General features: G+C 49.2%; 1 protein-coding gene across 1 annotated transcript in view; it reads left to right on the forward strand.

Moving 5' to 3' along the window:
- NBAS (NBAS subunit of NRZ tethering complex) overlaps positions 1-13161 on the forward strand; it is a 211088-nt gene that overhangs the window by 147987 nt on the left and 49940 nt on the right. Inside the window, exons 39-42 of the mRNA XM_080683646.1 lie at positions 110-186; positions 525-662; positions 8719-8948; positions 9488-9598. Of these exons, the coding sequence (XP_080539772.1) occupies positions 110-186; positions 525-662; positions 8719-8948; positions 9488-9598 (556 nt within the window). The remainder of the gene's footprint in view (positions 1-109; positions 187-524; positions 663-8718; positions 8949-9487; positions 9599-13161) is intronic.

The following is a 13161-nucleotide window of genomic DNA, read 5'->3' on the forward strand; positions in this document are numbered from 1 at the left end:
GAAGCCAGTTGTCTGTTGAAAACGTATGGGACTGAAAACATGGTACTCAGTTACTGTGCGTGTCACACGGGTCCTCACGTAAACTAATGCATTTCCCCCCTGTGTTCAGTTCTCTTGCAACTAGCAAGCGACGCTTTACCAAACGACATGACCTTGGCTCTCGCTTACCTCCTGGCCCTACCGCAGGTGAGTTTACTCCTCCAAGAAAGAAGGACCTAGAAGTGAATTCCTTAAAGAGCTGTTGCTCATTATAACTGCTTGTTTTACATAAACACTCGCGGTCAGTATCCAGAGAATAAATCCTACAATGTTAGCCGAAGTGCTGATTTTAAATCTGCCTTTGCATGCAGAGGATCTGCCTTTATCGAGCCTCCTGAATTTTAATGTTGTCAGATGAAGGTGAGAGCGAGTTGATGTGATGGAAACTTTGAGTCAGAACTCTGCAGTGATGACTAGCGAGGTAATGGCTTATGATGGTCTTGATTTCCTTTCAGCTCAGTTCACGCCATCACGTTCCCTCCTAGGTGTTAGACGCGAACCAGTGCTTTGAAAAGCAGTCCCACTCGGCTCTGTCTCTCCAGCTGGCAGCATATTACTACAGCCTGCAGATCTATGCCCGGCTGGCTCCGTGCTTCAGGGACAAGTGCCATCCTCTTTACAGGGTGAGTCTTCACGGTTTCCGCGGGTTTTTTTTGTTTTGCTTTTTTTTTTTAAATATATTTTATTGATTTTTTTTTTTTACAGACAGGAAGGTAGAGGGATAGAGCATTAGAAACATCAGCTGCCTCCTGCACACCCCCCACTGGGGATGTGCCCGCAACCAAGGTACATGCCCTTGACCGGAATTGAACCTGGGACCCTTGAGTCCGCAGGCCGATGCTCTATCCACTGAGCCAAACCAGTTAGGGCGTTTCTGCGTTTTTTAAAAAAATATATTTTATTGCTTTCAGGGAGGAAGGGAGAGGGAGAGAGAAAGAAAAACATCAGTGATGAGAGAGAATCATTCATAGGCTGTCCCTTGCATGCCCCACACTGGGAATCGATCCCGTAACCCAGGCATGTGCCCTGACCGGGAATCAAACTGTGACCTCCTGGTTCATAGGTCAGCGCTCAACTACTGAGCCACGCTGGCCAGGCGGTTTCTACCTTCTCCTCAGCGGAGGTAAAGTTCCAAAATAGTTAAAGCCTGTGTTTACCGCTTTGGAGGTACCATCTGCTCTGCCCCCAGAATGCGTTCCAAGTGGCTGACAGCCTTTTTTCTTTCCGGCCATCTGTAAGAGGTAGTTTCTCATGTTTATGGTGAATGCTGAGTCTCCTTCTAACTTTTCTGCCATTTGCTTTATTTTACAAAGGTCTTAGGAAAGACTAAAGTGGCAGGAGAGGCGGAATGAAGAGCTGGTTTTTTAATTCACTGCCCCAAGGAAAGGTGGCTCTATCTGGTTCAGGCAGGCAGGCAGGCAGTTCTATGAGGAGTGCTGCACCTTTATTTTTAAGCCATAAATGTGAGAGTGGCAGTTGTACAGATGAAATGTTGAAATATATTCCGCCTACTTGCCACCAACCTTTGGACAACTTGTATGTTAACTTCTGAGCGAAAGCACAATTGTCAGCAATGGAAGTGATCTACTTTTTGCACTGGAATTACCACTCTAAGAATAAATAGATGGCCCTAGCCAGTTTGGCTCAGTGGATAGAGCATCGACCCACAGACTGAAAGGTCTCAGGTTCGATTCCTGGTCGAGGGCATGTACTTCAGTTACAGGCTTAATCACTGGCCCTGGTCAGGGCCCGTGCGGGAGGCAACCAACTGATGTGTCTCTCTCACATCGATGTTTCTCTCTCTCTGTCTCTCCCCCACCCTTCTACTAGCTCTAAAAAAAAAATAAAAAATAGAAAAATATCCTCAGATGAGGATTAACAAAAAACCAAAAACAAAACAAAGTAATAAAATAGGTCAGACTTTTACATCCACATGCACACAAATCCAAGGTTCAGATTTTATTAAGGCGGGACTTTTTTTCCCCCCTGGCCCAAAGCAGACTGGAGAAGTAAATTTCACATGTGTATCAAAGGTCTAGCTGCCTCAGAACCTGGGAACCTGTCCGCATGTGAAAACGTTCCATTCGCAGCAACCCCTGTGGCTCTGATTCATCAGTTTTCTTTCTAAGAGGAGGGTGTTGGGAGCACCCACATGCAGGTTCGTCTCCCAGGGCGGCGTCCTCACGGGCAGGTGTGGGTGGTTCTCAGACATAGTTTCATTGTGAACACCTTTCGCCAAGAAACAGGCATGCTTTCTTCTTTTCAGCCTCATGATATAAGATGCTCCTTTATTCTGGGAATTTCAACCTTTTTTTTGTTTTTTTTTTGATAGTTACTGCTGCCTGTACAATTACTTTATTCCATACTCTGGTCATTTTCCTTTGTCTTGTTTTTATAGCTCAGGCGTGTTTTCATGTGAAATATGAACGAGATTCAAAATGAATGAACAATTCATTAGTACATATGTAATAATCAGATTGTGTGCGTGTGCTTTTATCAGGTGACTGCTTTATGCCAGGCAGTGTTCAGGGGTGGGCAAACTTTTTGACTCGAGGGCCACAATGGGTTCTTAAACTGGACCGGAGGGCCGGAACAAAAGCATGGATGGAGTGTTTGTGTGAACTAATATAAATTCAAAGTAAAGAAGCGAAGGGGAGAGCAAGAGAACCGGATAGAACAGCCGGATCCGGCCCGCAGGCCGTAGTTTGCCCACAGCTGGTTTAGGTCCTGGGAGAGCAGCAGGGAGCTGAGTGTATAAAAGCCCTCGTCCTTCCAGGACTGACCTTCTGTCGGGGATGGGGCACCATGAACAGAACGAGTAAATAAAACATTTACTAAGTTAAATGGTGATAGGAGCTATGGAGACAAAAAGCCGAGAAGGACAGAATGTGAGTGAGTGTGTGTGTGTGTGTGTGTGTGTGTGTGTGTGTGTGTCTGCCTGTCTGAAGAGTGCAGCTTAAATATGGTCAGCAAAGACCTGAGTTCAGAAGGTAGCCTTTGAATAGACAAGACAAGAGCAGCACCAGCTTTGTTTCAGGAGAAGCCGGGACTCTGGGTGTGGACCTGGGTGATCTCTGGCAGGCAGGCCTGACAGGCCATTCCCGGGGGGTGCCTCACCCTGACCCCTGTGTCCAGTGTCAACTGCATGTGACGGGGAAAGGCTTCAGTGAACCAACAGGCCTCTCTGACTGCCCCAGCCATGATCCTGACACCAGCTCTTCTGAAGTCCATGTTCAGCTGTTCAGAGTTAAAGTTTCTCTGAAGTTAGCATCCCTGTTACCCCTCCGGGCCTGTCTGGAATGCCTCCTCCTCCACTGTCAGCAGGTGAGGGTGAGGGTGAGCTCAGCGGAGCCCCGGGTGCAGCCTCCTCTGCCTCCCAGCAGGCACCCTTTGGAGCGGTTCCTGTCCGGCACCGCGAGGTGCTGTCTGCTCCCCACGTGCTCTTGCTGAAGGCAGGAGCCCGCCTCCACTCCCCAGGCCTCCCCCTGCAGCTCCTCGGGGTCTGTGGGTCTGTGTGGAAGGTGGGGTCCTGTCCACGGCTGTGGCTGAGGACAGCCTTCGGCTGCAATTTCGCAGTTGGAGGGTGGATCCTGGGTTTGAAGGAACCCTCCTGGCACAATAACTGATGTTTAGGTACAGCTGAGTTTCCCATCGATACCTAATGGCTCATTATTTGGGTCTTTTCAGCATCTTCCTGTGCATAAAACAGCACCGCTGAGTGTGGAATTAAATGTGGCAAGCTCCTGATGAATCATCGTGGAAATTGAAATGAGAGTGGTTTCAATTTGTTGCCTACACATAATAGTGCTCGGCGAAGCATCGCTTGCTCTCAGCTGTCAGCCCAACTGGATTCCATTGCCACAGCCTTTGCACCCCCCGCCATTCTGTGCTGCGGGGATGATAATTTAGGCAGATTACTAGCTTTGAATAAAAGCATCGGTATAATTGGGTGCGTTTTTTCCAAGAAAAGGCCTGTGCCTCTTGACAGAAGCAGCGTCCTGAGCCCCCAGCACGGGCTCCTGGACCTCGGCGGCTCTCCTGGGTGACCTCCGAGCAGCCCGTGCCGCCTCCATTATGCTGTTTAGCCATAGAGGGATGACTGGCAACGGCTCAGCTGGAGAAAAATGTTTCTGCTAGTATTTGTCCTCGTTAACTTGGTTTTATGTTCAAACCACAAGGTGCACATGGCCAAGAAGCTCAAGTGGTGCAAATGGTGTACAATACAAGTCAGTGTTTCCCTTCTGTGTCTTCCAGAAGTAGTTGGTGCAGAGATGTGTCTGTTCGATAGTTTTTTATACAAATGTGAGTGGGCCATACACATTGTCCTGTTCCCTGTGTTTTCATAATATATTACGTTTATAATTATTGTAAATGCATCTTGAAGTGTGATCTTTCTAGCACTCCTTTGAAAAAGTTGCGGAAGATAAAATCATGATAATGGAAGCATCTTCTTCAGTTTTGTATTCTAGAGAAGCAGACCCAGCAGGGATGAAGGGCAAAGCTTTGCGGTAGACTATTTCTGCAATGTGGTGTGTTTTTTAAAGCTACCTTATAGAAAACACTGAGTATAAAATTATCTCCAGCAAATCAGAACCCTAAAGGGAAGCACACCACGTGTTTAAAACTTTCCCAGCAATAATGCCCAGAAATGGAGACCATTAAACCAGAATGGATTTATTACCTCTAACTAGCGAGCAGTAGATTGTCATGGAGCATTCTCTTGTCATGAATATTTATGAACCTTGTTGGTACAGACACTTGACCATATTCTTTAAAGAAATCATATTTTATTCACCTACTCCTCCCGAAGAACTGCATTGCCAAATTTTGGAAAAGTAATAGAATAATTTAACTCCATGCACTTTCGTTTTAAAATTCAGATGCCTTTTGATGCAATGAGTTTTTGCAGCTGTGATGTGTTGCCGTCTCCCTTGGAATACCGACCGTGGGTGGTTTTGAAGCTCCCTGTCAAGTCCTTCCAAAGCTTGTCAGAGGCTAAGAGCTTTCAGACCCACGATGATGCATTGCATTTGGTGGGAAATAGAGAGGTCTGTCTGAATGTGTTCTGCACGGAAGCAGTGACTTAGGTGTGAGGCCAGGAGGTTGGAGTCCTTCCTTCCCGCAGAGCTGCGGCTGTGATGCTGAAGTGTGGGGTGGCATCTGTGGAGCAGGCACGGCGGCCTCAGCGGGCATCGCGGGGCTGGTAGGAGGGTGTCTGTGGAGCAGGCACGGCGGCCTCAGCGGGCATCGCGGGGCTGGTAGGAGGGTGTCTGTGGAGCAGGCATGGCGGCCTCAGTGGGCATCGCAGGGCTGGTAGGAGGGTGTCTGTGGAGCAGGCACGGCGGCCTCAGCGGGCATCGCAGGGCTGGTAGGAGGGTGTCTGTGGAGCAGGCACGGCGGCCTCAGTGGGCATCGCAGGGCTGGTAGGAGGGTCAGAGGAAATTCATGTGAGAGCTTTAGAAACTGTAATGTTCGCTTGGTGTGAATGAATGTATATATGAGATGAAGTGTTGGGGTGAGTTGGGGGTGCTTTGGAGTATTTTGAGAGCAGTTGTGATAAACCCAGGTGTAGAATTCTTATTAAAATACTAAAGGCCCAATGCACAAAAACTCATGCAAAAGTAGGCCTTCCTTCTCCCGGCTGCCAGCCCCGGCTTCCCCCAGGCACCCGGGACCTGGGCTGGCTTCCCTCGGGCTGCCTGCAGGCACCCAAGACCCGGGCTGGCTTCCCTCGGGCCGCCTGCAGGCACCCAAGACCCGGGCTGGCTTCCCTCGGGCCGCCTGCAGGCACCCAAGACCCAGGCTGGCTTCCCTCGGGCCGCCTGCAGGCATCCAAGACCTGGGCTGGCTTCCCTCGGGCCGCCTGCAGGCACCCGGGACCTGGGCTGGCTTCCCTCGGGCTGCCTGCAGACACCTGGGATCTGGGCTGGCTTCCCTCCGGCCCCGGTTTGGTCAAGAAGGATGTCCAGAAGACATCTGGTCTAATTAGCATATTACCCTTTTATTATTATAGTTTGGAAGTAAGCATGGACAGTGAAGTTCCCTGAGGAAGGGATAGGAAGAGGTGATCATGACAAGGAAACGATCTGAGTAGAGAGCTAGAGCTGACAACATCCCATCCACTCGGTCTCGTTAATCGCTGTAGGGCTCCGGACAGAAGGCATTGCTTCAGCGTCACTAGTGGAAAACGTGAGGCTCCGAACGTGAGCAGGGACCAGTGATCTGTGCTCTTTGACACCAGCCCCCAAGTTTAGCTTCCCATAACTAATTTTCCCTTTTCTTGGAAGACTTTGTGAGTTGCCTCTTCTCATTGGTATTATGTTTAAACACAAAATGTGGAAGTATTGAAAATATTCTGTACACTCAGCACATCCTTATGATCCACAAACGTGGAAACACTTAGAAACCCACCATCAAGGAATTAACAGGGTGCCCCTGGTGCCCTACTTTATGAGGATACAATTTTAAAAGGAGGCATCTGTATGTCAGGGGATTGAACAGGAAGTGGTATTCCTGCCCATGATTCTAAAATTCTCTGTTATCACTGAAGAGGAAACAACAAAGGGTTTAGAAATAGAGCTCAAATCAAATATCCAGTTGGACATCTACCTTTGTGCGTCCTCTGTGGTCACGTGTAATCACACTGTGTGAGTACGTGCAGGAAAGGGATGAGAGGAAGGTCAGGTCAGTCAGGATGGGCTGTGGAGTGACAGCGTCAGCCCATCCCTGAAGTCGGTCATCGGCGACGGAACCCTAAGGCCAGGCCTCACTTACACTTGGCAGGAGCTCTGTCTACACCGGTCCCCGGTCCCACCAAGACCCTCCCCTGCCTACAGATATGACAGGATGGTTCTGGGGGGGCTTTGTGCTTGGGGTCCCAGCCCCGCCCTGCCACTTACCCAGAGTGGCCTCAGGCCTCCTGCCCGCCTCCTCACACCTCTGTAAAACTGGGTACCACCTGTCTCCCAGGACTGCTAGCACTAGATGAGGTTCAGCTCACGTTGCCTAGCACTGTGCCTGTTCCAGCCTGAAGACTGAAGTAGTCGTTGTTTGCTCTTAAATTCTTGTTAAAGTGAATGAATGTGGTGTACAAAGAATAGGGAATAGAAATTATGTGCAGGGCGGCTGGACTGTTTCCACTTACTAAAGGAGAAGAGATGAAAGTAGTTTAAGCTGCGTAGGACTTGACTGACTATAATTTGTTGGTCTGAAATTGTATTTTTAACAAAGAAATTGGTTCTGAATAGTTGTTGAACGAGTTGCACAGGGGTTGGTAGCTGACTTTGGAGAATTAGTTTCCAAAGCCAGGCCTTTTGACTGGAGACACCCCCGCCCTCCTCCTCCCCCCCCCCCCCCCCCCCCGGTCTTTGAGAGTAGGACTCAGTGTCTGCCTAGAGGTGGGGGATAATTCTAACGTTGACTTTTCTCAAATCCACCTGGTGGAACCCAAGATTTCTTTAACTGACTTTTATCAGTACCCCCAGGTTCTTCCTTAACAGGGTCAAGAGGGAGAACGGCAGATTAGGTTTGTAATATGGACTTGGCATTGACAAATTCCTGTGTAGCTCAAAATAATGGCTTACACATTAGAACTGCTGACAGCTTCCTATAATTTGGTACATTTCTGAGACACAAAGGCAGATTCTGGAGTTTTTCCTAATTTGCTTATATTAAAATATATACTGTGTTTTCCCAGAAATTGGGAGTGATTGAGTTAATGTTGTTCACGCTATCAGTCTCCCAGAGTAATTCTAAAATCATGGCTGAGCTGCTGTTGCTTCGTTGACATCCAAACCAACTTTAATATAAATAAATGTGCCCAGTTAACCACGTCTTTTTCTTCCCATCAACTGTCAGCGTCGGGGTTTGTTCTGTTTGAATAATTTTCCCATTGTTAGAGCAGCTGCTGGGAATTGGAGACCGGGATCCCATTGAGCCCCAAATCGAGCAGAGGAGAAATTGGTTGGGCGCTTTCTTTGGCAGCGGGAGAGTTGGTGATTCTAGGAAGAGGATGTTTCCCCAGCGCATCGCTGGAGAGGAGGATGATCTTCCCCTCGCTGTCGGGCGTTATCAGGGGGCCACTGAGCTGCAGCCGCGTCCCTGAGAGCACGCAGCGGCCCCGAGAAAGCTGGTCCAGGGGCCCTGAGGATGGAGACCACTTCCAGGGCGAATGACCCGTGGTCGGGTAATGGGGACACATCCGTTGTAGGTGATGGTGGTTGAAAAGGCAGGAATATATTATTTATGATAAATCTAAGTCATAAGATGGAAGAAGAGCTGAGCAGGAGCCAAGGGACCTGCTTGCAGACTCGGTCCTGTGCCCTCTCTCCGGTCTGCAGACTGTGCCCTCTGCGGCTGTGTTCTCAGGGCCCCGTTAGTGCCAGCAGCGAGAGGGCCAGCAGGTGCCCGGTAGACACGCCTTCTTCCTATCATTTTTAAAAATATATATATTTTTTGACTTCAGGGAGGAAGGGAGAGGGAAAAAGAGAAACATCAGTGATGAGAGAGAATCATTGATCGGCTGCTTCCTGCACGCCCCACTCTGGGGATGGAGCCTGAAACCTGGGCCTGTGCCCTGACCAGGAATTGAACCATGATCTCCTGGTTCCTAGGTCGACACTCAACTGCTGAGCCACTCCTGCCGGGCTTCCTGTAACTTGTTGTTGTTGTTACTCGCAGGCTGATCCCAAAGAGCTAATCACGACCGTCACCAGGCACGTGACTCGACGTGGACATGAAGCCTGGCCCGAGGACGTGGCCTCGCTGACGGAGCAGTTGCACTACTACAACGAGCGGCTCCTGGACTTCACGCAGGCTCAGCTGCTCCGGGGCCTGCGGAAGGGGGTGGATGTGCAGCGGTTCACCGCGGACGACCAGTACAAGAGGGAGACCATCCTGGGGCTGGCAGAGTAAGGGACCCTTCTGTCTCAGAAAGGGGGGGATTTGAATGTCACAGAGCAGGTTGAGTCGGCAGGGCTCCCGATCACAGCCCTTTGTGGTTGACTTTCAGGGTTGCTCCAGACAGGGCTTGCCCCTCTCTCATCCCATCACAGGAGGGGAGTGTGCTCCCCCAGTGGGAAAGGGCTGTTCTGTGGCTTGTAGGATGGCTAGCCTCCCTGACCTCTACCCACTGGCATGCCAACAGCATTCTCCTCCTCTTCCCCCATTGTGACAATCAAAAATGTCTGCGGTCAAATCAGAGAGCCCTGAAGGACACATTGCCCTCGGTTGAGAGCCACTGGCCTAGACAGTTGCAGTGCACCACAGTGAGAGAGGGGCAGTCAAATTCTAGGAAGTACTTTCCGGAATGACATGGAGCGTCTGAGTGAGGACTGTGCTGGCTGCTCCCCTCCCAGCTGGAGAGCAGTCCCGATGGGACGGGCCTTTTCAGTGCTGCTCGAGGTGATGTGTTTTTTCTCTCCTTCCCCGCGGCCGCCGACTCGTGAAGGACCCTGGAGGAGGACGTCTACGGGGTCGCTCTGTCTCTGGCGCAGCGCTACGGCGTCGCCCGCTGGGAGGTGTACATGACCCACCTGGAGTTCTTGTTCAGCGATAGTGGGTAAGCGCACAGTTCATGCCTAAGTTCATGTCCGTGTCTGTCTTTTCAGTCTGTTCTAGGAGAATCAGGTGGGTGTAAAATAGAATCTCCCTGTTCCTTCTCAGCTACAGTAGACCAGTATCCTTGTACATTCTCTCTTTATTCATCTGGGGCACACCAATATTCTAAGAACAGCCTGTTCGTTTTTATTTTTCAGTAAAAATAGTCCTGAGTTAAATACTTTAACCTGCAGTCATTTATTCAAAGGTTTTCATTGAGACTCTGTTTTGTACTAAGAACTAGATATGGGGTTACTATAGTGAACAAAAGCAGGCATTATCCCAACTGTCTTGGAACTTGTAGTCTAGTGTGGGGGACAGATTGTAATGGAATAGCATCTTAAGCCAATGTGAAATCAAATCTGTGGAGGTACCCTGTAAGAGAGGCCTAAGCCCGTGTCGCTCAGTGACTGAGCATCGACCCAGGAACCAGGAGGTCACGGTCCCATTCCTGGTCAGGGCACATGCCCGGGTTGCGGGCTCGATCCCCGTGTGGGGCGTGCAGGAGGCAGCTGATCAGTGATTCTCACCATTGATGTTTCTCTCTCTCTCCCTCTCCCTTCCTCTCTAAAATCAATAAAAATATATATTTAAAAAAAGAGAGAGAGACCAAAGAGGGGCTCTGCCATTGTCAGGAAAGGCTCTCCTGAGGAAATAACTCTTGAGCTGAGACCTAAATACTGAGTTGAAATTAACTGCACTACAAGGAGAGCAGGAACCATTGTTTAGGGAGACAAAGCAGGTAAGTGCATAATCTGTTTGACAGGGAGGAACGTGATGAGTCTGAGGGCCCGGCAGGTGGACAGTGTGGGCGAGCCCCCAAGAGTCAGGGAGCGGGTGTGAGATGGGACTGGGGAGCAGCCTGGAAGCCAGACCACGCCGGAGGCCCGCAGGCCCCTCGGGGCTGGGGCTTTCTCCTAGAGCAGTAGGAAGCTGCTAGAGGACGTGGGAAGGGAAGGGAATCATGGGTGCAGTTTACATTTCATAAGGTCACTGTAGTTACTGTACTGAGGAAAGATTTCAGGGAGGCCAGGGTAGGGGTGTGTCCACCAGTGACGGAGCTGTTGTAGTGATAGATTGTGTGATGTGCTGGGAGTAGGGTTTTGAAAGGACGGAAGGAGGTGAGAATGGGTTTCAGAGATGGATGTCGGGGGGTGAAGTAGATAGTGCTTAATACATTGATTAGTAGACACCAACTAGATATGGAGGTGCATGGGAAGGGAGAGGAGAGGAGTCATTTCCAGGCTGTCACTGGGCCTGCCTGTTGGATGGTGACGTCCCTCCGGGAGACAGGGAATAACAGTTAAAGACAAGGTATTTGGGGCGGGGGGTGTTGAAGAAAAGGCAATGGAATGGAGAAGTTATACACATCGAAACGCCCAAGGGCAAAGGTCGGGTAGGCCGTGGCCCTAATTTGGAGTCACACGCACATAGATGACACACGGGCCGCGTTGTGGATGTGCTTGGGGTACTATAGGCTGAGAATCGGGGAAAGACTGAAGCAGACCCTGAGGTTCGATTCTGGTCAATAGCATGTACCTTGGTTGTGGGTACATACCCAGTAGGGAGTGTGCAGGAGGCATCTGATTGATGTTTCTCTCTCATCAATGTTTCTAATTCTCTATCCCTCTCCCTTCCTCTCTGTAAAAAAAAAATCAATAAAATACATTTAAAAAAAAAAAAAAAAAGAAGAAGAAGAAGGGGAGGCAGTGGTCCAGAAATGCTTAAACTTAGCATCGTTAATTTTCGTTAATTATTTTGAAGTTTTAGCATCTACATTTTAAGTATTTATGAAATTGCTACATGGGTGATAGTGTTATCTACAATAAATACTGAACTGAACTAATCAGTTTTGATGCACAGTAATATGTTCAAATATGTTTCTTATGATGTGTGTGTGTGCACGCACATTTAAAAATACCTTGGCATTTTATTAAACATCCTTTCATTGAATGTTACATAAAAGGTGTCATATCTGTACAAACAGGATGCTTCCCTGGTGTCTTAATGTATTATAAATTACCAGGCATTAAATAGCATGCGAGACTGTTCAGGGCAGGTCATTAGACCTGATCGCAGTGATTATGCAGCCGCCGGAGATTACAGGAGCGGGAGATCATTGCCTCCCGTTGCCGGAGCTTGTGAGTGACAAACGCAAACACCTCCTCCTGATTCAGCCCGTGGTGTTTGGTGCTCCCCCAGCCGTTTGCCTTGCTATTCAATCAAACTTGGTAGCACAGGTATTAGAAATCAGCCTTGTTAATACAATAGAAATGGCCCAGCATTTATTTGTTGAGTCGATGCTAATGGGAAGTTAATAGGTCAGAGTCACAAGAAAATGGATGCTATTTGCCTTAGGTTTCGTTCTACTGCTCCTTTCAAAAGACTCCCGCCCCCAAAAGTTGATTTTTCTTAATTTGACATTCTCCTTCCTCTTGATTGAATTTGGAGGTAGACCCTGAGTCAGCGCGTGGACACACGTGTGCACTCAGACGGGCTCGGGGGAGGCAGCCTCACACAATAGAGTGTGTATGTCTTCCATCCAAGTGGCTGGACACCTCCTCACTGCGTCTCTCCAGCTTGTGTCCCTGCCCGAGGCAATTCAGTTCTCTCAACTCATTTCCCGTGGTTCTGAGGACGGTGTGATGAAAACTAGGCTTCATCGTAGAAATCAAACCCCCAGGACCTCACACACGATCGGTGCTTAATTAATGGCAGCTGTTCCTGGAATTTCACTTCTGCAGGAGAATTCTCATACACACCCATATTGAGTTCCTTTTGTTATTCTTTATTTTTTCTCTTCTTACTTCTTTTTTTCTAAACTGCCGTGATGGCTTTAAATGGCCACATGGCAGACACTGGCTCACTCAGCCTCTTGGTTCTACTGGGGCGAGTTCAGCTCTCCGACGGAGGCTGACCTGTCAGCATTGCCAGTTTAGCGGCAAACCCCATCTCTGGGCTGTTGTGGACACGTCGGGGCGCTTAGAGACGACGTTAGCTGCCAGCACACATGTGGCCTCGTGGTGAGGGTGTGGGCTTTGGAGTGAGACCACAGTTCCCACATCGGCCCGTAACCCCAACTGTGCAGCACTGAGCATCTCCTAATCCCCCCGAGTCCCTGTTTCTCAGTTATCAGGACTGCTATCCTTACCTTAGAGCAGGAGTGGGGGACGCCCGGCCCGCGGGCCATGTAAGGCCCTCGAAAGCATTTGGTCTGGCCCTGGGAATATTCAGGCTCAGGAAAAATCCACGTTAGCATAGGAAGGTTGAATGTAGATATTCAGGTCACAGGTCTCACACGGTTGTTAAAATTGGGCAGCGTATTTGGTTTAGATCTTTCTTTTGGCCTACGGGGAAAAGAGAACCAAGATTATGATTTGTATTGTGCATAAGACAGAACCTACCAGTCCTGAAAATGGAAGCTAATTACCGCCTTTACCCAAACGGAAGCGATTCCGTCCGTGTACCTGCGGGCTTCCTTTTCATGCCATGATCCTTCAGGCCCCTCTCACCCAGCAAAGACTC

The sequence above is a fragment of the Plecotus auritus genome (genome assembly GCF_963455305.1).
Source record: "Plecotus auritus genome assembly, chromosome: 8".
Lineage (NCBI taxonomy): Eukaryota > Metazoa > Chordata > Mammalia > Chiroptera > Vespertilionidae > Plecotus > Plecotus auritus.